Raw genomic sequence first — 27,833 nt, 5'->3', positions numbered from 1 at the left:
AAATGATTTAGGAATTGAAGACATCAAGTACTTCTGGAGACTGAGTTTTTAGGCAGGATATTGAAACAGAATTGTTGGAAATCTTTATAAGAAGAATTATGCATGCTCTTCTCTGCCCTTTCTCAAGTAGTCCGGCATCTACCACGCTACACCTCCGGGGAAAAAGAAGTATATTCCTCTGAGAAATTAAACCAGAGATCGTGCACCCATAGTTGCCAGCGGCAAGGGAGTTTGTGGAGTATATAGTGAGTCATCACTCGTAATATGCATCCAAATTGCTCAGGGAACTTTGCTGCCATGTTTATTACTATAGGCAGAAGACTATAGTATTCTCTCTGAAGAAGTGAACAAAAATGTCAGCTGGCCACCAGATTGCCCTGTAGTGAAAACTGCCAGTTGACAAAGCAAGTTACACACACAAAATTTCCAACCAACTTTTTTAGTGCCCAATTCTTAAATATGAACTCATAGTCAAGAGTCACCAGAGATTTGGAGAAATCCTCCAACATAAAGTATAGAACCCCAAACTATCAGACAAACAGAATAAAGGAACTCAGAAAAAAAGAAATACAGAAGCACAGAAGACAGAAGAGAATTTCAGGTAGGAGGCCAGGAGCAGTGACTCATGCCTGTAATCCCAGCACTTTGGGAGGCCAAGGTGGGTGGGTCACCTGAGGTCAGGAGTTCAAGACCAGCCTGGCCAGTATGGTGAAACCCTGTCTCTACTAAAAATACAAAAATCAGCTGGGCATGGTGGTACACGCCTGTAATCCCAGCTACTCAGAAGGCTGAGGCAGGAGAATCACTTGAACCTGGGCAGTGGAGGTTGCAGTGAGCCGAGATCGTGCCACTGCACTCCAATCTGGGTGACAGAATGAAACTTCATCTCAAAAACAAAACAAAACAAAACAAAAAATTCAGATAAACTCTCATAACATCTTTAAAAAGATAAGTGAAGGTAACGCAACCATGAAATAAAGTAGGATGTTGTAAAACAGGAACAATCAGAGAATATTTAAAAGAATCCTTGGAAATTAAAAATACACTAGCCAAAGTGGAAAATATTTGAGGATACATAGATAAGTAAGTTACTCTCCATGTCAGAAGAAGCCTATGAACTGTTCTTTTTCCTATTTAACCTGTCTTAGCCTCAATTTTTTTCATCTGTAAAATGGACAGGATAAGAGGACCTACCTCAGAAGACTGTTGGGAGGATGAAATTGCTAAGCACCATGCCTGGCATACAGCAGCTGTTACATAAACATTAGCTGCTGCTATTAATAATTGCTATCAAACCTCAGGTTCTTCCAGCTAGAAAAGCCATAAATCATAATATTGTCATATGTTTCAGAAAAAGTTCTACTTATAATACAAGGGTTGAAAAACTATAGTTCCACGCCATATATTTGCTTTATTATTACTTAACCAAATTATTAATTTTAGCAAAGTTAACTGAAGTAAGTTCAGACCAATTTGTCTCTTACTTCTTATTTGAACTACATTTACCTATCACTTCAGTCAATACTATTTTAAGATAATTTATGCGGGTTAAATTTGAAACATTAGCAACTTCATATAGAATAAAGTAAGATTTAGAAGAGGTTAAATGCTATGTTCTTACTTAAATATGTTCCATTTTAGATTTTGTCCAGGTTGCCAGAAACTTGTTTTGCTTGCAGTTGGATGACGTAAATGTTGGTGCACATGAAATTTCCAATATATTAGATTCACAGGTAGAGTATGCCCTATACAATTGCTTTGACACATATAAGTCACAAGTCTTGAATGTTATATGTCATATGTGCAGGCTTTTTTCACTTAAAAATAGCAATAATACATGTTTCTTGCATAAATATATAAATACAAATCAATTTAAAATCAAAAGTAAATGTTCATCCTGATCTTCATTCTCCTCTCTCACCAGCTTCTTGTGCTACTCCCATACCTAAGTTTACCAGTATTGGCAATTTGATATGTGGAGAATACGTGCTATGACTAGCTAGCTAGACAGACAGATACCATGTGTGCATGTGTCCATTCTAATCTGTTTTATCTCTCTATAATATACACATAGAAAAGCACCTATATAATGTGTGTATATACTATGAAATTTTATAGTCTAAACCATCCTTATTTAATTAGCATCAGATCAAGAAACGTAAAATTAAATAAATACATTACCAGATGCTCTCCTGCCCCCAGGTTCCATTTTGATTGCTTGTAACACCCCTGTACCCCCACAAAAAAATTGGGTAACTACCCTTTTACCTTCTAACAATGTAAATTGGTTTTGCCTCTTTTTGTGCTTTACGTAAAATGGAATTGTGAAGTCTATTTGCTTCTATCATGTGTTCTATAGAAGTTTGACATTTATATTATTGAATATTTTAGTCCTTTTCGTTGTGGATTTTTGGTAGTATTATCCTCTTAAGGACCTCCTTCTTAATTTATGTTCTATATAATTTCTATATTTAATTAACTAAAAAATTCATTCTTATTTATGCATGGCAAACCACTTGTTTTTGTTCCACCATCATTTGTTTAAAACCTCATCTTCATTTTTGCCATTGATTTGAAATGCAAACTTTATCATATACTAAATTTCTATCTAGATACACAGATCTGTTTCTATATCTACCATTTGAATGATTTTTACCTTAAAATTGACTTAGTCTTATGATATAGTTATAACAACTTTTCACTGGTTGATTTTTTTGTTTGTTTCCAGCGATTAAAATCATTGGATATATAAATATATATTTTTAAAAGAAACTTGTTATTATACAATTCTTTTAAATGTTACCAGTAGAATCTATATACTACAGTATTTTATACCCATAGCCATCTATTTCAAAGAAAATTCATGCGTTATCCTTTTATTCTCAAAACTTTGTCTTTCTTTTTCTCTGTTAGCTCTTATTTCTGTTCCATATAGACCTGGAATCTCGTCCTGATAACACATAATTGTATGCTTGGGAAATGATCACCCTATCATTTTGCTGCAAAAAAAAAAAAAACTTTAAATGAATTAAAATGATTTGTTTTATTTTCCTATGTTTATAAGGGTTTACAAATTAAAATTTTCTTCTGTATTGAATTAGAATTATACTTATTGGTACATAATTAATCAATAAAATTAGAAATATGACATAACTTTTGATCAATTTTTATGAACATAATATTAAAAATATAAATCTATATTTTAATAGGATGAAAGAATTATTTTCATGCCAGCTCTATCCCTTATGAAATTACCATATTTACCTGGGAATTTCTGGACTCTTTATTCTGGTGGTTTCTTGGCTCCATAAGTCTTGATATGTGATAAGATGTTCTCCTATCTTGTTTATCTTATTTACTTACTTTTAATTGACAAATAATTTTAATTTATTGTGTACAACATGATTTAGAATATGTATACATTGTGGAATGGCTCAGTTGAGCTAATTAACATATGCTTTACCTCAAATAATTCATCTTTTTTTATAGTGAGAACACTTAAAATCTACTCTAGCAATTTTCAAAATGCAATACATCGTTATTAACTATAGTCACCATGTTGTACAATATATCTCTTGAAGTTTTTTCTGCTGTCTTATGGAAATGTTACGTCCTTTGACATCACTCCAAAGTGCCTCCCAGACCTCCTGCCATTCTTTTAAAATATCGCTTTGGCTAATCTCCAGTCTTATCTTCTCCATATGAGTTCCATGAAAAATCTTGCTCTGTTGAATTTATACGTTATTTTGGGAAGAATCAACATCTTTATAAATTTAAGTTTCTGTGAACATGTTATGGCTGTCATGTATTTATATCTGCTTTGATGTCAATATATTTTACATATATTTTAATTAATTATATTTTAATAATCTAGTTACCTTACACTATTTGTTGCCATTAAAATTAATGGTACATTTTAAACATTTGTTTCATTTTAAATTTATTTGGTTATATATAAAATAAAATTAATTTTCATATATTTACCTTATATCTTAAAACCTTGTTATACCCATTTTCTTTTTATTTTCCAGGAAGTCTTCAACGTTTTTTGTTCTAATGATCCCCTTTCTGAATTGCTAATAGTCTTATTAACTTAGATATTTCTTTATTTTTGTTTCTGTTTTCAGTGATTTTTAATTAATAATACGGTCAGTCAAGTTCTTTGAATGCTGCTAGAAACCCTAAATTCAAGCGGGAGAATAGATGTGTTACATGTTTTTAATAACTTAGTTCAAGTTTAAAAACAAAAATTGCACTTTTATTTCTTGGACATATTTAGAGCTCTACTGTTTTCAGGTGATATCCTTTATTGACAGGAAGTTTGAATACTGTTTATTATTAATTACATAATTTCAACTTCCAGAAACACAGAGTATATAAGTATATGATTAATTTATTGAACAAATAAGTCTGACCGCTCATTTAAAAAATGATGCATGTAACTTTTTTAATGTTTCAAATCACTTTGTTCTCTTTTGTAAGGAGTCTCTTTTGTAAGCAGTCTCTAAGCATGTTGCCCATTGCAATCACCCAAAGATCTGGTTGTTCTGTAACCCTCAGGAGAGTACCCAGTTCTCCCAGCATGAAGCACTGATTTATCAGAACTAATTTTGTAGCATTTATTCAAAGAGAACTAAAGCTGTATTCAAGTAGCACAGTTTTCATTCTGCTGATTCAGGTGTTGTGTATTTATCTACCTAATGTTGATGGCAGGGAGCATTGTTTTTTACTGCCAAACAGTTCTCAGAGCTGCCATGCTCATTTTTTATGTGGAAGGCAAAGATAGTTGGGTAATTTACAACATGATTCTTACTTAATATTCACTTGTATTTCATTAAAACTTTGGTTTCACATTCACTAATGGGTAATGTAACAGTTCGAAGAAACATTATAAAAATCACAATTATTGTCATGTGGCTCACCAAAAACAAATACAAAATTACTGATTGTTTTGCAGTGTAATTCCCTACTTTTTTGAGTTCAAAAGCAGGTTAGTCCCCCATCTGAAGTATGTCAATCAGTCTGTAGTTATAGATGCCATCTGTCTATGAGGGTGGGAAATTCCACTATGGTTACCCCCTCAACCACTCAGTTTCACAAACAACAGGGCTGGGTCATTCTGTTAGGCATACATGTCTTTTACTCATATGTTTTCTTTTTTTGGCTGATAAAGATGGCTTGTCTTTCTTAATTTATTTTTAAAAACATTGTTACTGAAATCTAATATACACAAAATAAAGTACAAAAATGTGAAGTGTACAATTTGATGAATTTTTATTATGTGTCTCAAATGGAATCACCACTCAAAAGGCTCCCTCAGGCCACCTTCCCAGTCAGCCACCACTTTCCCACCTTTACATTGGAACCAATATTTTGACTTATAACAACATAGATTATTTTTGCCTTTTATTGAATTTCATAATAAATAGAATTATAGAATTTGTACTCTTTTGTAACTTGCTGCTTTTGCTCATTATTTTGTCTGACTCATAAGATCTCTTGAGATGCTATCTTTCAAGTAGGAATTGCTGAGTCAGTTTAAAATCAGTCCTACTTTTGTTTGTTTGACAACTTTTGGGTTTGGAAGAATATGACATTTAGAACCAAAAATATAATTATCTTACTGTGAGTCTAATCATCATTGCTACATTACAAAATTCACACAGTCCTACACCTGCTGCTGGCACAAGGTTATATGCAGAAAGGGCAAGGCTGGAGCCCACATTTAGCTGTACTCTAAACTTAGCAATAGCAGAATATAGTCCGTCATAGTATGATTTTACCAGACTAATCAAGTACTGTATCATGAATGGATTATGTTAAAATTATAGACAGAACACTAAATTCCCTAAAATAGATTTTCACAGTTTGGGCTCTTGTTAAGTCAATTTAGTGTTCTGCGACTACCATTTTAAACAAGTATGGAAAATATCAAAGTGAACTGTATATGATAAAACTGAGTAATGTTTCACTTATACTGGATCATAATATGTACATATTTCTCACCATGTATAGCAGTAAATACTTTATAGCCACTTCCCTAACAAAAACACGAAATATATATTGAACAACTGCAGTGTGCGTGTTTTGTTATGTTCACATGTTATTAAGATAGATAAAACTTGGCCTACATATTTTAAGGAAAAGTCATGTGCCCAAATAATTACAGTAAGAAAAGCTGCATTGTGTGGCAAGGCCGTAAGAGTAATAAAGCTTAGAACATTCAGAAAAGATTCATAACAGTTGCCGTTTGAGTAAATTTCGAGGGATAAGTAGGATTTTATGTGCTCAAGAGGTGAGTAGGGAGTGATAAAAGTATTAGCATAAACAGAAAAATTAGAATGTAATGCACACAGAGAGTAGTCTACTTAAGAAAAAAAGATAATTGGGTTCATTCAGGTGACAGAAGTTATGCCTCAAAGAGTAAATGTTAAATTTAGAAGTCTATACTTTACTCAGTAGTCAGTGAGGAGCCATTAAGGAAAACAGTTAAATGACAAAAGTGATATTTTAGAAAGAGGAATCTTATGTGTGGTTATCTAGGAAGGGAATGAAAGTGGTGGTAGGTAGTCTAGACAGAGGACTATAGAAATAATCCAAATAAAGATAATAAAAACTGAAGTATAGTGAAGGTGGGGAGAATAGAAAGGAAAGACGTGATTGATCTAGATTACTTACCGAAAACAACTGCAACAAATATATCATCAGTAGGACTTGCTGACCCTTTGGACATGAGAACTATGGAAGAGGAATGAATGAAAAAAAAAAAAAAAAAAAAACTCAAAAGTTTTGGCTAGGATAACTAAGAATATGATGGTACAGGTAGCATTAATAGAACTAGGGAAATAAGCAGAAAGCCTTTTTCAAAGTAGAGACGATGACAGGTTGTGTTTTAGAGAGATTTAAGAAGCTGGCAAGTACAAATAACCAAAGGCCACTGGAAATTAGGAAGTAGACACTGGGAAGGAATTTGGGAATATTTTGGAGAGTGATAGTTGAGGCATAATAGTGAATGTGCTCACTCAGAACTTGTAGGGAAAAAGGAGAAAAGGAACAAACTTTGGGGAACTTCCCAAACCCCCTTTCTCCATTTAAGGAGTAGACATGAAAGTAACTCATTGGGAATAGCCTAAATGTGCAGAAGGGTGGGTGAGATATTAGGATATCACAATCTAAAGAAGATAAAATTTCAAGAAAAAAAGACTTCAGTAATGTTATATATAACAAAGAAGAAAGTTGGTGGGGGGCATTTTCTTTGTCACATGGCAGTTTTATTGGTGAAAATTGGAAGTAATCATTTTAGAAATATGGGAATGAGAGGAAAGATATATAAGCCAGATTATAAGAAGTGAAAGGAATGAGCAGGGAAATGGAAGGAGAAAAGAAGATACCCAGAAATTTTTAGGTGAATAGGATAGTAAAGTCACACACACTTTTATAAGGAAAGGAGGTAATTGAATAGGTCTCTAATGAAAGGCCTTGTCAATAAAATTAGACTAACACTGAAGTTAACTGTTTTCTAACTGTTTCTGTTTAAAATGAATTGAGATTAGGGAATATGGCCAACAGAATAGTAGTTATCCAGAATTGGTACAAGTCAAGTAACTTAAAATATGATACAGCAGCAACAGTAAAAGGAGAGCTGAAGTCAGACCTAATCAGCACAGTCCAATGACCTATAATATGTATTTCTTGACATCTCCAGAAGGAGATTCAAGAAAGCATAGTAGGAATGATTTACAATGTTACTTATCAGCTGTTGCAAAGTTCAGGGGATCCAAGGATCACAAATGTTATTGTGAGAACCAGACAAAAAACAGATGTGGAAGGTTAAGGAATATAAATTTCAGTAGTTAGTGATAGATTTTGAAAACAGGTATCTGTCTGGAATTGTTGCTGTTAAATAACAACAATTCATTTGCTGCTGCCTTAGCTGAAGTATATTTGAATGGAACTGTATTAAAAAAGTCATTGAGCACAAAGGGGCTTTTCAAAGAATTCACAAGGAACATCCATGGCCAATTCTCTGACTGCAAGTTTTTGCTGCACAGTCCAAAATAGCAGTGGGATCATAAAACATTTTTTTAATTCATGGTTTGTTCTATGACTATTTAGTCTAGGCTTTGCCTCTCGAAATAGTACCATGGATTCTTTTATGCATGATTTACCTCTATGATGTTAAGTTCAAAAGTTTATTATCACATCCCTAAAATCCCAATCTATAATTTCTCTTAATAAATTATTTTAGCTCTGGTATCTAAAATTTTATTTAAACTCTTTTTTTTTTTTTTTTTTTTTTTAAGACGTGGTCTCAGCCTGTCATCAGGCTGGAGTGCAGTGGTGCAATCTCAGCTCACTGCAGCCTTGACCTCCCGCCCACCTCAGTTTCCTGAATAGCTGGAACTACAGAAGTGCCCCGCCATGTCTGGCTAATTTTGTTTACTTTTTGTAGAGAGACAAGGTCTTATTATGTTGCCCAGGCTGATCTCAACCTCCTGGACTCAAGCAATCCTCCAGCCTCAGCCTCCCAGTGTGCTGGGATTACAGACCTAGGTCACTGCACCCAGCCTTACTTAAACTTTTGAATCCTCCTTATTTCACTTCTTAGAATGAAAAAATGGAATAGGCCATATGAATGCTGAGTAGCAACACTGAGTTTCCCAGATTGTGTTTTGTATACTTTAGTTCCATGAGCTAGTATAAAAATAAATAAATGAAGGCAACAGGGTGAAGAGGTTAGGGGTTTGTAGTATGGTGAAATTACTGAGGAAACATGACAAGTTATTATACTTTTTTTTTTTTTTTTTGGCAATTCAAATGCTCATTGGCATATTAAGACTGTTGGAAGCCATGCAGGAAATAAGATTAATTTTTTCTAAATCATTGACCACTACCACCATCACTACCACTCAATTTTGCTTTTACACAAAGCCTGTTGATATCCTTTGGAACACACTCTGGGAAATATTATTACACTGTAAAATGTGTTCAAAATTATTCTAACAATTAGGAATGAATTCTTATGAGTGTGTGTGTTGAGTACTTCTGAGAGAGTAGAGTAACAGAGCCATGAAGAATGTAGATCATATAAATTATGGGCAATGTCCATAGATACCCAAAAGCTAATGTGACAGACCAAAAGGAACCAGTGATGTTCAGGGAAATAAATTCTCCCCAAATAGGAAGAGTAACTCCTACTTTTGTTATTCTAGAGTTTGGAAAGCAAATATGAGTTTATTACATCTATTCCACCATGTTTTTTGTTGAATCTTTAGTAAAAATCAGAGACTATGATTTGTGGGACTCTTGGAATGGCCATTTGTTAGCTGTGAAACCTTAGGCAAGTTATTAACATTTCTGAGCTTGTTTCTTCATCTGTAAAATGGAGACAAGGTGATTGATATTGAATATATACAGTCCTTAGTAATGCATCTGCACATATAAGTTTCCAATAAGTGATTGATATTATTAATTATTTTTATTATTCTTTTTTCTACTCCATATTCGCTTCACCTATCTAAAGGGCCCTGCTTTAAGCCCATGCTTACATAACAACCACTTTCTCCACTTAATCCTTTAAATTCTATTTTCTTTAGTTGTTATAGCTTCCACATAGGAGATGGCTGTAAACTTGGATTTTTATCTCTGATTAGACTGTCGTTGTTTTTTACATTGTAATTGATGGTCAAAGACATCATGCTAGATGTAAGAGAATTGGTCATCTCTGCTATTTTTTGTTGTTGTTATTCACTTGTGCATAAATTATTAATATTATCTTCAATCTACAATTTCTGTGTGGGAATCTTTTTAAGCCACTTGTCTGTTGCATTACATTTCACTTAGTTAAAACCAGATACATAATTGATAAATATACTTTACTAGGCTCATGTAAACCATCTGATTTATAATGTACAACATTTTGTTAGCCTTAGATACCATGCAATTAGAAGGAATATATTTAGGGAATAGTTTATGTTGGTAATTCCTGAAGTCTTTTTGACAAAATAAAAATTCCAGTCTTCGAATTTGGAATTTTAAAGAAAATTATATTGTTAAAATAATGATAAAGGTGACAACAAAATCAAAATTCTATTATAAGTAACAACAATGTAAGGTTAAGCCTAAATGAGTGAAATTGCTTTAATACTTTAATATTCCCTTTTATCTAATCAAATGACTCCAACTTAAGAAACTGAATTTTGTTATTAGAATACAAAAGCCTAAGACTAGTCAAAAAGGATTTTTATGTTACCTCTCATAATTAGCATCTAATGCACAACTTTTCTCTTATATTTTAATGTTGACAGCTTCTTCCTTGTGATTCTTTAGAAGCAGATGAAATGGAAAGGCTCAAGCGTGAAAGAGATGATGCCTTTAAAGAAGTGAATACACTTAAGGTGACCTCTAGTTTCCTTATGTTTTCTTCAGAAAAAAAAAAGGAAAAGAAAAAATCCTATATTGGATTCTGAAGTATTGGGGCTTAACTTTATTTTTAATGGAAAAATATTAATATCAAATAGTAAAAATCATATTCTTTATTCAGTTAGCCTTTAGAGAATTAATTTTTTGGTCTACATATTTATATTTCACATTATCTGTATAACATTTAGTGTGAACAATGGTTTTTGCTCATGTCTTCTGTTCAGGTTCTTTCTTACCCTTTTTATTCTCTCTCATTGGTGGCCAGGGCAGAATTAGATGAAGAGCCAATAAAGCAAGTCGTGGCAGTTTTGGATCCTGTGAGTTCTTTGGGAAATACATTTTTTTCATATGCAGGGCTATTCTTAAGGGACAGCATGTTTTGCTAACGTAATTTGGAATTAAGACAATATTATGTAAGAGAGGAAAAAACACACATATCCCAAATATACTGTAACATTTTACTTCTATTTTTTTTATTTGTTTGTTTGGTTTTTTGATTCTTGTTTCTGTTTTGTGTTTTTGAGACAGGGTCTCACTCTGTCGCCCAGGCTGGAGTGAAATGCTACAATCACGTCTCACTGTAGCCTCAACCTCCTGGGTTCAAACGATTCTCCCTCCTCAACCTCCCAAGTAGCTGGGACAACATGTCCATGCCACCATGCTCAGCTAATTTTTTTTTTTTTTAATTTTTATTTTGTAGAGATGGTGTCTCACTGTTTTGTTCAGACTGGTCTCAAACACCTGGGCTCAAATGACCGACCTGCCTCGGCCTCTCAAAGTACTGGGATTACAGGTGTGAGCCACCATGTCTGGCCTTGATTGTCTTTATATGGTTTCATTCTGTTTTTAGAGGAATATTACCTTTAAATTACATCCTAATTTTTACAGAAAGCTCTATTTTCCAAATCTTCAGGAAAAGCAACATAACCACTTGATTTACCACTAATTCACCATAGGAACATATTTTTTAAATTATTTTATTAAATAAGGTATAGTATATTGACAGTTATTTAATTTTTATTAAATAGAAAATCTTTACACCAAAAAGAAAGAAAATTTTTTTTGCTATCTTAGTTTTTATAATTCCAACCTCTAGAGGAAGCCATTGTTGCAAATATATTATTTATCTTTTCATAGATTTTTCTCTACACAGAAAATTATATTTTTAAAAATAGGTAGGGCATGATGGCTCACACCTGTAATCGCAGTACTTTGGGAGGCTGAAGCAAGAGGATTACTTGAGCTCAGGAGTTTAATATCAGCCTGGGCAACATAGCAGGACCCCATCTCTACTATTTAAAACAGAAAAACAAAAATAAATAAATAAATATATGTATATGTGGGGACAGGGAGTATGTGAGAAATTTCTGTACTTTCAATTTTGCTATGAATCCAAAACTGCTTCAAAAAATAATAAAGCCTTAAAAAATTTTTTTCCAATATGTGTGTATTTTCACTTCTATGTAAGTCACTTCATACATCCACACTTTTTTTTATAACTTGCCATCTTTTTTTTCTCTCTCTCTCTCTCTTTATAAGAATTATATCTCAGGCAGCTTTTCAGGTTAATATACACAGATCTACCAAATTCTTCTCGATAACTCTCCTATACATTAAATGGTTATTTAGCCAGTTCCCTATTGATAGACATTAGACTATTTCCAGTTTTTAAAAATAATTTCATCTTCAGCAGCTTTGTAGACGTATCTTTGGGCATTTGTACAGTATATACACAGAATAGATGTCTGAAAATATAATTGCTTTATTAAAAATTGTAGACACTTAAAATTTTGCATATGTGACCATATTCCCTTTGAAAAGGTTTTGCCAATTCACATTCCTTCCTAAAGTATATGAGGATTTCACTGCTCTAATAGTATTTTATGTATTTATTTTCTTACCTTTGAAACCACTATCATTCCACATATTTTAGTTTAACAATTGTTTTGCCGGAAAATAAAAATTTGGTTTTAAAAATACATTGACAGTGGTTTCCTTATATTCTCTTAGAAAACTTCCCCAATGTTGGTTACCTTCATAAGATAACTTTTTATGTATTCTCTTACCTCTGCCTAAACCGTTAGACTTGTGGTTTATCAGAATTTTCAGAGGCTCTCAGATCTTTTTTATTTCCTTATAGTTTATCATTGTTAAATTTAGTGACATGATATATTTGTTTTTATTTTAATATCAATAGTAATTATTAGAATGTTAATTTGAAAGTGTCTATGCCATATTAATTTAACATTTAAATAAGACTTTCCTGAGGAGTCATTCAATAAATCAGGATTTACCTTTAAAGTTCATGAAATGTAATTGAATATACCCTAATATGACAAAACCTAAACTCCCAGATAAGCCGGCAACCAGCTAGCTCAGTTGGTTAGAATATGGTGCAAAAATTCCAGATAAAACAAATTTTACATGTTATAATTACTTTTACCTCAAAACGTATCTATTGGCTGGCCAGTTAAAGAAGCCATGTGAAGTAGTGTACAAAGCAATAAATATTTCGTTAAAGGTAATGTTTTTGTTTTCATTTTTTCTACTTGTATTATACACTCATATAAAAGCAGAGGTTGTTAAATGAAGTTCACAAAGCATTTAGATGGTGTCTCATCACTTTTCATTATCCTGTGACATCTCTATTCTTCATGTCTAATAGGTACAAATAAAAATGGAACCAAGATAATTTTATGTCAGTAGCTAATTTTTATCTTGCAAGAATAATTTTTAAAAGTGTTGTGGGCTTTATTTAAGGAAGCCTTTCTGCTGAATTCACATTGCTACTGCTTTGCAAAGGTGAATGGAAAATAGATATATTTTCCATTTACAGATACAAAAAAAACTAGGGCACCAAGAGTGAAGGTGACTTGCCAGAACAGAAAATCACAGGAGCCAGCAGTCTCTTGGCTCCTGTGGCATATTCATTAGATTGCTATATTACATTCATTTTCATATACCTTCATTTCACCTCTTAGACAAGAATAAGCTGAAATATACCAGAAACGATATTGCCTCTTATAAACATTGCAATATTGCCATGAATCTTTACCACTCAGTTTAATGTTCGAGCAATTCCTCTGTTCAGGTTTGTATTTAATGGCTCTTAAATTACTCTTAGTATTTCTGATTTGACCAATAAAATGTGGATTTATTTAAGATATAACTAACAAAATTGGACATTGTAGGGTATATGCTTCACTTAATTTCAAATCCAAAAGTGTTTTATTTGTATGCATAATATTAATCTTAATAACTATTATTTTATATTTTAGTTACATTAGTCATATCTGTCTTTTCATGGATAAAAGTCTTCCAAGAATAAGCTAAAATTAAATTAGGAAATTAAGAGGTGAGCCAGTCTCATCATATGCCCTCTTTAATATGGTCAAAGACCTTTAATTCTAATTTGTAATAATAATTCTCTTCAATTTGGTGTCTCTTTGGCAATGATAGCTTAACCAAAATCCAGTTAATATTTACACATTTGTGTTCTTAACTGGCTTCTGTTTGAGCTTACATTTTGAGATTTTGCAAAATTAAGGTAATAAAAAGTATATTTACATCACAATTTACTGTAAATAGCTAATTACTCTTCAGTGCCCACGTAAAGCTGGGATACATCACAATTTACTGTAAATAGCTAATTACTTTTCAGTGTCCATGTAAAGCTGGGATACATCACAATTTACTGTAAATAGCTAATTACTTTTCAGTGCCCATGTAAAGCTGGGAAATGACTAGAAGCAACATTTTCAGGTTGTAGCAATTTGATATCTGGGGAATATAAGCTTTGAAACAAGGGACTAATAAGTCATACTTGTTGATACTTTCATAACAAGTTGTTAATTTGGTGGTTTTTTAAATATAGGAGAAATTATTGGAATCAGATAAGCAAAGGAAACAATTGACAGAAGAGCTCCAGAATGTGAAGCAAGTAAGTATATGTATTGTGTATATGTGTGTTCGTGTGTGTGTGTGTGTGTGAACATATGAGGTATAATTATAAAGCTGTGGTTCTTTATAATATCCCAGAGCTTCCTGATACATATTATATAATACAAAATAGCATAGATCTTAAAAGCAATCACTTTTGGAGGCTTTACCTATGCTAAAGTCTTGCTACTATTGCTCAAAAAAATGTTAAAATTTCTTTGAAATTGCTTTGAAAGAAAGATATCCATAGACCAAAATAATCGATCTCCTTACTTTTCCATTATTTTTTCTTTTCTTTCATTTCCCCTTTTTTCTTTCTCTTTTTTCTTTTGTTACTCATTCTTCATTTTACTAAAGAACAAAAAAGCCATCAAGGCAGAGCATTTTTTACATTTATTTGTTAATAATAAAAAGTAAATATTTATTTTCACTTTGCATTATTCTTCAAAGAATTTGAGGTAGCTTACTATAAAACAAATAAATGACATTATCATAAAATGAAAACCCAAATGACAAATAAAATATAAGTAAGAGAACTTTGTTAGAGATCAACAGTGATCACCTGATTTTGAATCTCCTTCACACAGTCCTCCTAGAAAACATAAAATCAACAAAGAAAGCAAATAGAACCATGCAGGACCCATATTCTGAATATGACTATGTGACATAAAACACCACAGCCTTTAAAGTATGTATAAATAAAATAAGAAAAAGAATAATTCCAACAAAACTCCTGCAGCTTGCCTGTACTGAAACCTAGATTACAGAGAACAGAGGAGGCAAGGCTTGAAAAATTTTGAAATAAAGAATAGAGAGAAACCATGAATGAGATGAAGAACAAACAAAATCAACCCCAGAAAGAGAAAATGTAACAATAAGTGCCAAAATACTGGACATAGGTCAGGACTTGGTGGTTCTTAGCACTAGCTACAAAAAAGAGACTTCAAGGTATGAATGCAATCAGAAATGACAGCCTTGAAGAATCATTATTTCTGAGGAAGAACCAGATAAATAGAGAATGGATAGAATTCCTCGGAGACTAGGCAATGATGGGAAAGAAGGAAATAAGAAGGGAAAATTAAGGATCTTATAGAAATGAAAGCAGAACACAACTTACTAATCCACCCACCCTACCCTATGACCATCAAAACAAGATCCATTAAAGAAACGGCACAGAAGAGAGTGCTCTTGAACTAAGAACTTTTTCTGTGAAATAAAAAAGAATAGAACAAAAATTCTATCTCCATCATGATAAAATAACTGAAAAAATCAGATTGATATCAATGAAAGTTTTCCTCCTGATGAAAACTTTCCAAAACAATGTAACCACAAAGCTTAAGAAAACTGTAATGTCACACTCCATACTCAGGGAAATATCCTCAAATAAGCATTTCAGGCTAAGAAAAACACATCTCAAATCAGAAACTTAAAAAAAAATAATAATAGATATTGATCCCCCCCCCTGCAAAAAAAATCAGGAAAAACTGAAATGAGAGTTGATAAAACTTAGGAAAGAAGGAAGAGACAAAATCCTATCAGAAATGAAAACTAAATTACAAGTTGCCCTAGGAAGAATATAATCAAGTGAAAAGGCAATGAAAAAACAAGAAAAGCAACTAGGAAAGTGAAAGTATAATCAAGAAGTAAAAGAGTTTCTTAAAGAAATCAATCAAAATAACTGAACAGCACTAATACTTAGAACTATAATCCAAGAAAACTTTCTAAAGTTAAAACAAGACCTGAATCTAATATAGGTACTGGGGAAATCTGACCTGGAAAGATTACTCTACAATATATTCTAGTAAAATTATTAGACTTTAGAGGAAAATAAATGCACAGTGCCTCCAAGTAAAAAGATTAAGTAACTTACAAAGGCAATAGAATTAGACCAGCATCAGGTTTCTCAAAACAACATGCAAAGTAAGGCAATAGCGGAACAACATTTTCAAGACATTAAAGGAAAGAAAGAAAGTATACAAAAATGTTATATACAGCCAACCTGACTTTTAAAATATCAAGGACATAGCAAACAGTTTGGGATATACGAGCACTAAGGGAATACTACACATATGTGGTATTCCTGAAGACCTTCAGATAGGATGAGTTTTATCCAACTAAAAAATGCCTGAAATAACGTTGAAAAATGTTTCTAAATGCTTCATGTATTTTATTGTACAGGTGAGACTAAAATGAGTCAGTGCATGGATGAAAAAAATAACACGTCAACATTAAATGTGTTAACAAAAGTCAAAAGATGTAAATTTTTTGATGGGAGGATAAGAAAGAAAAAAGAGGAATACAGAATACCTCATTTTGTTATATAAGCAAAGGGTAGCAGTCAACAAATATTTAAAACTGATATCACATAAAAATTAGGTAAAAATAGAGGAGATAGTAAGCACTTAAACAATAATAATGGAAAGATAACCTATAGAATGAAAATACAAACCTTCATAAACACCAAAAAGAATTTTTTAAGTAAAAAGGACACACAAAGAAATGCAGTAAATATACACAAGAATTTCAACATAAGACAATTTGATAGAACTGCAACAAAACATAATGATTATCTTAACATGAATAAGATCGACTCACCTGTTTTTAAAAAAATTTTTTTTTAAATATAGTTTGCCAAAACTGACCAGAGTAAAGATAGAAAGCCTAAAAGGCCATTTTCTGTAAACGAGATAAAGTAAGTTATCAAGAAACTACTAGATAAAAGGACCCGGCAAGATGGCTTCACAGAGAAATTTAACCAAACCTTTGACCATCTTAAAGCTATATAAATTGCTTCAGAGTGTAAAAAAATGAAAGAAAATTTCCAAATTCTTTTCATGAAGCAAGTATAGCATCAGTGTATAAACTTAATAAAAATAGCACAAAAAAGAAGATACAGTTAGACTAGAAAAACAATTAGAGGCATATGACTTGGAAAAGAAAAAAATGCAACTGTCTCTTTTTGCAGACGATGTAGTAGTAATCTGGAATACCCTAGAGACTGATAAAAGTAACTCAGTAAGTTGATAAGCTAGCAAGATATAAAATTAATATGCAAAACTAAATTACATCCATATACACAAATAATAACCAATTAGAAGTTTTAATAGTTGAAGAGAAACCAAAACTATATAGAAAAATAGGCAAAAGACCTGAACAGATAATTCATCAAAAAAGCTGCAAAAATGTCCCTTAAACAAATGAAAAGATACTCAATCTCTTTCTCTCATAATAAAAGAAATGAAAGTTAAATCTATACTATCATCGAACTCCTAGCTTCTAAAATCATTAAGTCAAACCATTTAAGAAATTATGGAATAAGACTCTGACAGAGGACATCCCCCAATAAAAAATAACTCCAGAACCTAAACATTTAATAATAAGCAACTACCAAAGGAATTGGAGACTGAACATCATCAGACAAGTTGCTACTCCTGGAAGAGAAGCAGAATATTAACATGTACCTAGAAGTAAGAAGTAAAAATTACACGAAATGGTATTCTTTTGTTTGTTTTTGTTTTAGATGGAGTCTTGCTCTGTCACCCAGTCTATAGTGCAGGGGCATGATCTCAGCTCACTGCAACCTCCACCTCCTGGGTTCAAGCGATTCTTCTGCCTCAGCCTCCCGGGCAGCTGGGATTACAGGTGCGCACCACCATGCCCAGCTAATTTTTGTACTTTTAGTAGAGGCGTGGTTTTGCCATGTGGGCCAGGCTGGTTTTGAACTCCTGACCTCAGGTGATCTGCCTGCCTCGGCCTCTCAAAGTGCTGGATTACAGGTGTGAGCCACTGCACTGGGCCTAAAATGATATTCTTAGAGAGGTGTCACTCCTTTCTGTATGTTTTATGAACAAGGAAAATTAAAAATACACCTGCTTATTTTTGTAAAAGAAATCAAAAGGAGGGATAAACTACACAGCAATGAAATTAATTAACTACAACATGGGTAGACATGCATGTTAAGATACAAGAAAGAGTGACACCTCTCTAAAAATATATTATCACGTAATATTTACTTTTGTGTACATGTTAATATTCTACTCATTCAAAAAATATATTAAAAATTAAGATGGAAAGGGGAAAATAAACCTAAAACTGCAAGTGTACTGAAGAAAATGAATCTAATTGTATTTCAAATGAATACCATAATTATGGTAAGGAAAAAAATATATAGATAGAACCAACTCAAGTAAGTAGTGAATACAGTATTTGTGTTCAGTGTTTTGTCTGGATGGAATTGAGTTGGGAAGGAATTTCATACAAGTCTTAAACCTTTTTTTTTTTGGTATGTTTTTTGTTTTGTTTTGTTGTTTTAGTGGTGGAGCAAAGCAGTTCTGAAACAATTTTAGATGCTTTATAGGTCTTAGCAAATGTGTTGATTGTTGTTGAGAAGCAGAATCTCAATGAAAAAGAAAAGACAAAATAGAATGAATAAAGTCAAGAAAGGACCCCGAGTTGGGTGTGGTGGTATGCATCTGTAGTTCCAGCCAGTTGGGAGGCTGAAGTGGGAGGATGGCTTGAAGCCACAGTATGCTATTATGGTGCCTGTGACTAGCCACTGTATTCCAGCCAGGGCAACATAGTGACACCTTGTCTCTTAAAAGGAAAAAGAAAGAAGGAAAGAACCCTGTGGGATGGGCTTGAATTGGATGTATCATTGTGAATACATCATTTCTTATATATGTTTGTGCATATGAACATGTATGTACACATCTGTATTATATATATGCATGTGTATATATACAAATGTTCCTCAACACAATGGGGCTATGTCCTGATACATCCAATCCAAGTTGAAAATATCATAAGTAGAAAATGTGTTTAATACCCCAGTAAGCCTATTATAAAGTCAAAAACACATTAAGTCAAACCATCATGTCAGGGACCATCTGTATATGTATATTTTCCCTAGCTCTGTCAACTTAAAGGACTAAGAAACAGACACCCTAATAACAGTGAGCACATTACTATATTTAAGTGACCAGATACCACTCCACTCCCCACTAAAAGAAACTCAGGCTACTCAGAGAAATGACTAATTTTAGAAACGAGGAAGGGTAAGTAAAAAATAAGCCTGGAATATCTTAATATGTCAGAAAATAAGGACGTGTTCAAAATGACAGGGGCATATCACAAGGAACTAGCTTGAAGGGGCTTCCACTGGCCAAATATGGAAGAACTTGAGTACCAAAATAATTTAGTACCGTAATGTATTGCAGACTATAGAAGAAATCGTAATTCATGGTATCATTAGTAAATTGATTAATAGGGAGAAAGGAGTACTTTTGCTCATAGTAGGATGTTGAATACTGACTGGTAATTGCAGAGAAGCTGCTAGTTTTGGAAATCAACATTTTACATCTATTTTAGTAAAGACTTGATAGGCACAAATCATTCAATGCTAAATTTAGTGGAAAATTTTGATGAAGAGCAGAATATTTACATGGTTTTAAAGTATCTCTCCACAGACTGCTTATTAATTGCAAGGGGATAAAATAGCAATTATATAGTGGAGGAATCAGAAAACACCTTGACTGGTGCTAAATGTTCATATCCCAATGAAGAACATATGGGCATTGTGTGACTCCAAATGTGATGCCCAAAATGACTACAACATCACCTGTGTAGTTTTCTGGCTGAGAATGTGTAACCTGAATCTAACCATGAAGAGATGTCAGGCAAGCTCAAAATGAGAGAAAGTTTTGTTTAAAAAAAAAAAAAAAAGACGTGTATGACGTGTGTGTGTGTATGGGTTGTATTCTTTAGAAATGTCAATGATATTTTCTTAAAAAAAACAAAGGTAATAGAAGTTTACAGATTAAAAGATGCTAAAGAGACGTGAAAATGAAATACAGCATCTGACTCCAGACTGGATCCTGTACCGGAATGGGAAAAATGCTATAAAGGACATTATTGGGTCAGTTGACAAAATTGGAATACAGATGGTAGATTAAAGCATTGAATTGATGTTAAACTTCCTAAATTTGTTAACTGTACTGTGGTTATATAAAAGAATATCCTTATTCTTAGGAAATATGTGGTTATATAAGAGAATATCCTTATTCATAGGAAATATTGGAGTTTTTAGGGATAAAGGACCGTGATGTATATAACTTACCCTCAGATGGTTAAAAAAGTGCACGTATATTTATATATACTTGTGTGTATTATTTATACACATATATAAAATTGCATTATGTTTAACTGTTACATATATGAATACATATATGAGAGAGATTGAGAACATGTAAAATCTCAGCAGCAACCACTTACTATCAGTGACTTACAAGAATATATTGTTTCTCACTCAGGAACATGTTGGCAAAAGGATGAACCTGGGGAATTAGATAAATCTGGGTAAAGGATATGAGGGTATTCTTTATACTATTCTTACAGCTCAACTGAATATTTGAAATTATTTCCAAAGTCAAGTTTTTTTAAAAGTCCTCTATTTCGGGGCCAATTTGCAGACCCTCATTTTATTAAATATTTTTATACTTTAATTGATATGACTTTTTAGTGCTTTTCATTCTGTATCTTTTATACCTCCATGAATTTGTATGGCCAGATCTTTTTACATTTTAGTGTTTGCATCCTGAAAATGGACATTTACAAATCTTTCTTGTTAGTTTTTGTATGTAGAATAAATTAGGGGAGTTTTCTCCTAACTTTAAATTTTTCTTTTCTCCTAAAGGCTTGGAATATATAATCTTTAGAATATCAACCATGATTGGTTAAATAATAATTATATTAAAGGCTGATGTAAGACATGAATCTAAAGAAAAACAGCAGTTTTTTTTCTTCTTTTTCTAGCAGTACCTACTTTTTCCACATGAGGCCCTCCTGTATTTATTTCTGTGAAAGGATTAGTTTCTGTTATTAAGAAAGGTCATGTCTGCAAGAATAAGTAATCTAGGGCTAATTTGTATTAGAATTTAATAAGACAAAAAATGAATATATGAAAAAATATATAAACAAAAGAGAGAATCTTATATGGTTCGCAGTGAATTGGCCAGGCACGGTGGCTCATGCCTGTGATCCCAGCACTTTGGAAGGCCAAGGTAGGTGAATCACTTGAGGTCAGGAGTTCAAAACCAGCCTGGCCAACATGGCGAAACCCCATCTCTACTAAAAATACAAAAAAATTAGCCAGACATGGTAGCGCATGCCTGTCATCACAGCTACTCAGGAGGCTGAGGCACAAGAATTGCTCTAACCTGGGAGGTGGAGGTTGTAGTGAGCTGAGACTACACCACTGCACTCCAGCCTGGGTAATGGAGTGATATTCAATCTCAAAAACAAAACAAAAACAAAATAACAGTGAATTGGCCTAAGGATAAGTACAGTAGATAATGGGGTTTGGAGTTATACCATCTTAGTTTATACCCTGACCCTGCCTCTTGCTAGCTTTTGACCTTTGTCAAACTACTTCACCTTTATGGGTCTCAGCTTCCTCATCTGTAAAATGGGTTTGATAATAGGATCCTTCACAATAACATTAGAAGTATTAAGATAATATACATAGATGCTAATGTGTATAGCACATACCACTCAACAAATATTATTATAAATAATAGAAGCAGAAATATTAACAGCTGGAAATGATTTGTATTAACTGTTTAATAAAGAGGAGGAAAATGTAATTTTAACTGAGGGCATAAGGGGACTTTTCATAGAGAAGGTGGCACGTCAGCTGACCCAGACACAGAAAGGGAGAGCATTTCAGACTGAGAAAACAGCATGAAAATCATGGCAAAAAAGGGGAAATTTGCTTGTGTTTGGGGTCAAAATAGACCTTTTCTATGCTAACTTTATTTGTTAACATATTTCTGTCGTCATGTCTGAAAAGGTGTTAATAATATCTACCTTATAATTTTTTCATAGGACTTGAGAATTTAAGAGCCTAAACCTGTCAGGAATCTAATTTTGAATACTAGTTTTGACATGTATTCTTTTATCAACATCATTATCAAAGGCCCAGGAACATAAGGGAAACATGGAAAGATGAATCTGTTAGGAAATGACATTTGGGTGGGTGTGTTGGGGCCTACACATATAAACAGTTGAATACCAGCCTAAGATCTTAAGAGAACTGCCATTTAAAATATTTAACAAAGAGAGAAAAGTGAACAACTGTTCCACGCATAATCTGACCCCACTCTTTCTTTCATACTCCATAACCAATTTGTGGGCCAACTTTTTTTTGTTTGTTTGTTTGTTTGTTTTTGAGACGGAGTTTCGCTCTGTCGCCCAGACTGGAGTGCAGTGGTGATCTCCGCTCACTGCAAGCTCCGCTTCCCGGGTTCACGCCATTGTCCTGCCTCAGCCTCCCGAGTAGCTGGGACTACAGGCGCCTGCCACCATGCTCGGCTAATTTTTTGTATTTTTAGTAGAGACGGGGTTTCACCGTGTTAGCCGGGATGGTCTCAATCTCCTGACCTCGTGATCTGCCCGCCTCGGCCTCCCAAAGTGCTGGGATTACAGGCGTGAGCCACCACGCCCGGCCAGTTGGGTCTACTTTTTAGAAATCACAGAATTTTGCCACTTTTCACCACTTCCATCAGTGGTCTAAGCCGCCATCAAGTCCCGCCCGTATTACTATTACAGCTTCCTACCAGATCACCCTACTTTTACACTGCCTCACTCCCATACTGTCTAATCTGAACAAAGCAGCCAGAAATATTGTTTTAAAACTGCGCGTAGAATTCTCCAGGACTTTCCGTCTCAGTCGAAGTAAGCCGGAAATGCTGCAAGTAGAAACCTCCAAGTAATTGTTAAAGCCTATGAGGGTCTACATGACCTGCTGTCCTTTCCCCATCCTAACACTCCTTTTAAAGTACCTCAGCTCTTTCCACACTTCTCCCCTCCACCCCCTACTCATTCTCCAGCTCATCTGGTCTCTTTGCACCATCATTCCTCTAACCCTTACTGTGTGTGGAGGAGTTTCTTTTAGTATAACTGATTACTATCTTACATCTTAAATAATTTACTTACGTTTTGCTCTTTATCTGTGTCCCCCATCTGAAGGGTAAGCTTCATGAAGACAGCTATCTTGGATTTGTTCTCTGATTTATCTTACAATAATAGCTGTTATTAGGTACTCAAACATTTGGTGAATGGATGAAGGGATAAATGAAGGATATACTTTAAGGTTAAACTGACAGCAAGTTGGGAAGTAACCAAAGATCAGATAAAAGGCTGTCGTAATAGTCTAGAACAGCAATGTCCCTTAGAAATATAATGAAAACCATGATATATTGCTATATTTTCTAACAGCCACATTTTTTAAAAAAGTAAAAAGAAACAGGTAACATTAATTTTAATGTTTTATTTAGTTGGATTTATCTAAAATATTACTTTAGCATGCAATAATATTTTTAAAATTCATTATGAGATATTTTTACCTTTTTTTATACTGTATCTTTGAAATCTAGTGTTTTTTAAATTTAGAGCATATCTTAATTTTTACAGTGAATTTTCAATGGAAATATTGGATCTGTGTTTAGATTTAATAAAATTTACAGTTGAAAAATGAATTCACATACTCAAATTGTTCCAAACTTATTTTAAAAGTTTCTGATAACTGAACTGAACACCAAAAATCTTTTTCTCTTAATATTTATATCCACACTAACAAAACTATTTTATTTTTTAAGAAGAATTTGTTTTTAAGCAAGATCTTTTCAAAGCTACATCTGTTATGTACCTTCACTAATTCTTGTCAGCTCAGTATTATTAGCATAAAATTCAAGCCCAGGAGATGGAGGCTGCAGTGGGCCATGATCATGCCACTGCACTCCAGCCTGGGCAACAGAGGAAGAACCTGTCTCAAAAACAAACAAAAAAACTGGCCAAGCCCGGTGGCTCATGCCTGTAATCTCAAAACTTTGGGAGGCCAAGGCAGGCAGATCGCTTGAGCCCAGGAGTTCATTCCAGCTTGGGCAACATGGAGAACCCCCAACTCTACAAAAAATATTAGCATCAAATTCAAGGAGTGTTACATATAATGAAAGCAACTCTAAATTTAGCAGTATGAAGAAAGCACACTTCAAACTTTTTTTCACTTTTCATAGCCAATTTATGTAACACTATCAATAATTGAGATCTACATATTACCTTATAGTAGAAAAATAGGTAAAATCATTATTTTTTATTTATATTATGAAAAGGTTCAATTTCACTATAAATTCTTACACTTATCTAGCTTCATAAAGAAACTTTCCTTTTCCTTGTAGTTTGTAGTTTAACTCATTTACATGCACTGTGATATTAATGAGAAAATGTAAATCACACTAAATCACACTGCCATTTTCTTTTGTCTGGTTACTGAATATTAGATGCACATTCCTTTTGTTTAAGAAAACCTTTAATTGGAGTTAAAAGTACAGAAAATCTTTGTAAATCTTTTTCATATCTTAGCCAAAAAGTATTGGCAAATAACATAGCATCAGAAAATGTATTGTCTTCCTTTTTTCTTTTAACAGTTTTATCAACTACTGATGACTCATAGAATTTACGTGCATATACTAAACAGTGTTAGCAACTGTATCTATGATGCTTGTCATGAAACCAGCTTGAGAAAACTGAACACAAATATCTTCAATATGTATCATACAGTGGAATAAAACAATAAAGCAGCCTCTTTCTTCTTTGAAAATCAATAAATTCAAATTTTGTTGTTGTTTTTAATTTTACTTTGAGTTCTGGGGTACATGTGCAGAACGTGCAGGTTTATTACATAGGTATACATGTCCCATGGTGGTTTGCTGCACCTATCAACCCAACATCTAGGTTTTTTTTTTTTTTTTTTTTTTTTTTTTTTTGAGACGGAGTCTCGCTCTGTTGCCCAGGCTGGAGTGCAGTGGCCAGATCTCAGCTCACTGCAAGCTCCGCCTCCTGGGTTCACGCCCTTCTCCTGCCTCAGCCTCCTGAGTAGCTGGGACTACAGGCTCCTGCCACCTCTCCCGGCTAGTTTTTTGTATTTTTTTTAGTAGAGACGGGGTTTCACCGTGTTAGCCAGGATGGTCTCGATCTCCTGACCTTGTGATCCGCCCGTCTCGGCCTCCCAAAGTGCTGGGATTACAGGCTTGAGCCACCGTGCCCGGCCCAACATCTAGGTTTTAAGCCTCGCATGCTTTAGGTATTATCCTTATGCCCTCCCTCCCCTTGCTCCACCCCCCGACAGGCCCCAGTGTGTGATGTTCCCCTCCCTGTATACATGTGTTCTCATTGTTCAGCTCTCACTAAAGAGTCAGAACATGCAGTATTTGGTTTTCTGTTCCTGTGTTAGTTTGCTGAGACTGATGGTTTCCAGCTTCATCCGTGTATCTGCAAAGGACATGAACTCTTTTCTTTTTTATGGCTGCATAGAATTCCATGGTGTGTATGTGCCACATTTTCTTTATCCAGTCTATCATTGATGGGAATTTGGGTTGGTTCCAAGTCTTTGCCATTGTGAACAGTGCCACAATAAACATACATGTACATGTGTTTGTATAGTAGAATGATTTATAATCCTTTGGTTATATACCCAGTAAGAGGATTGCTGGTTCAAATGGTATTTCTGATTCTAGATCCTTGAGGAATCACCACAGTGTCTTCCACAATGGTTGTACTAATTTACATTCCCACCAACAGTGTAAAAGCATTCCTATTTCTCCACATCCTCTTCAGCATCCATTATTTCCTGATTTTTTAATGATCGCCATTCTAACTGGCATGAGATGGTATCTCATTGTGATTTTGATTTGCGTTTCTCTGATGACCAATGATGATGAGGCTTTTTTCATGTTTGTTGGCCACATAAATGCCTTTTTTTGAGAAGTGTCTGTTCATATCCTTCACCCACTTGTTGATGGGATTCATAAATCTAAATTTTTGATGCAATATAGCTGGACCCCCATTTATCATCATGAAAATTTGTTTTTTATTATCTACCTGAAACTCTTTTTTGACAGATGTAAAAGAGTTAAGATATCTACACTGCAAGTTTGATTTTTTTAGGCTGCAAATCAACAACATTTTATAAGTTTGGATGCCCTTTGAGGCAGTACATGCCTGAAGTATGAATTTGGTAGTGTCTCTTGAAGGATATAGCCCACTGAAAGCTATTTTAATCAATTGATCATTGATATTCTTAGGAAGTTCTTATCATCAATGGGCATTTGTTTTATTACTTAATTGAATGTCCTCCATTTTTTATAAAATATGTTACCCAATAGTTTTGTCATAACTGAAATTACTATCTCAATCTAAAAATGGTTTTCTTTTTTGTGCAAAAATTCTAGCCATTTTATAGTTACAAATGTTGGACATTTACTTCTGTTGACTAACTTTATTGATTTTTTTTACTGCTAATAGGAAACTTATCAAATTCACCATTAATCTGCAAAAATGACTATTAATATTGCTCACTTTTTATATATTTCAAAATGTTCTTATACAGTAGACACACTTTTTGCAAATTGCAATTGCATTGTTCCAGTAATATTACTGGCTAATTTATCTCCATTTTATTCTACATCAGTAGTATGTCTTCACTTTAAATTTAAATTTAATTTTGTCCATACTTATTTTATGGACAAATTTTTACTAAATAAAAAAATAATTATAGCCTAATAAAAATAAGTATTTTAATTTAATTGCTAATATGATTTACCTAGGTATCATTGTAACTCATGCTGATTGCATAAAATATTCAGATAAACCTACTGTGTATACATATTAGTTGTAAAAAAATATTTATAATTAATTAATTTTTTGACACTGACCACATCAGTTACGCGTTCATGTATACTACTCAAATGACTGACGTGCCTGACACAGACATTGCAGTTCAACAATAATATCTTAAATCTTAAAAATAATATCTTAAATAAATATCTTAATATCTTAGTTCTGCCAAAACAATACAGTCTTATTTGTGAAAAAACTTACATTACTTGCGTTTTTAAACTTAAATACAAACTAATTAAAATTAAATTAAAAATTTTAAATTTGGTTCCTTAGTCAACTAGCTATATTTCAGGTGCTCAGTAGCCACATGCAACTAGTGGCTACTGTGATTAGAAATGCTGATGTAGAACTCTACATCCTTTCTACTCAGAGTGGTCAGCAACAGGAGAGCAATCAGGAACTTAGAAATGCAAAGTCTCAGGTCTCATTCCAGATCTATAGAATCAGACTCTGCACTTAATAAGTCTTCAGGTGATTTGTTTGCACCTTAAAATTTGAGAAGCCCTTGTCCAGGCAATAGGCAATGGAGGATTTAACTGGGTAATCATAAATAGTACTATACCAAAAAGGTCTATGCAAAAGACACCATGAAGATAAAGTCAACCAGATATAACAGTGATAGAATGTGCAGTAATAAAGAGAGACAACAGTCAAGGCTTTGTAATTTAGTGACTGAGAGGCTGTAATGATGCAATCAACAAAATAAGACAAATGAGATTGAGGGTAAATGTGTGAATTCA

The 27,833-nt window shown here is 33.5% G+C and overlaps 1 protein-coding gene across 2 annotated transcripts in view; it reads left to right on the top strand.

Moving 5' to 3' along the window:
* Positions 1–27,833, top strand: part of STXBP4 (syntaxin binding protein 4) — a 205,396-nt gene that overhangs the window by 63,717 nt on the left and 113,846 nt on the right. For both annotated transcript variants that reach the window (XM_010357439.2, XM_030922854.1), the window contains 3 exons: positions 1,642–1,733; positions 10,308–10,397; positions 14,297–14,362. In XM_010357439.2, the coding sequence (XP_010355741.1) occupies positions 1,642–1,733; positions 10,308–10,397; positions 14,297–14,362 (248 nt within the window). The remainder of the gene's footprint in view (positions 1–1,641; positions 1,734–10,307; positions 10,398–14,296; positions 14,363–27,833) is intronic.

Source organism: Rhinopithecus roxellana, chromosome 19 (genome assembly GCF_007565055.1).
Source record: "Rhinopithecus roxellana isolate Shanxi Qingling chromosome 19, ASM756505v1, whole genome shotgun sequence".
In the NCBI taxonomy this organism is placed as follows: domain Eukaryota; kingdom Metazoa; phylum Chordata; class Mammalia; order Primates; family Cercopithecidae; genus Rhinopithecus; species Rhinopithecus roxellana.
This window is presented reverse-complemented; position numbering and strand designations above follow the sequence as displayed.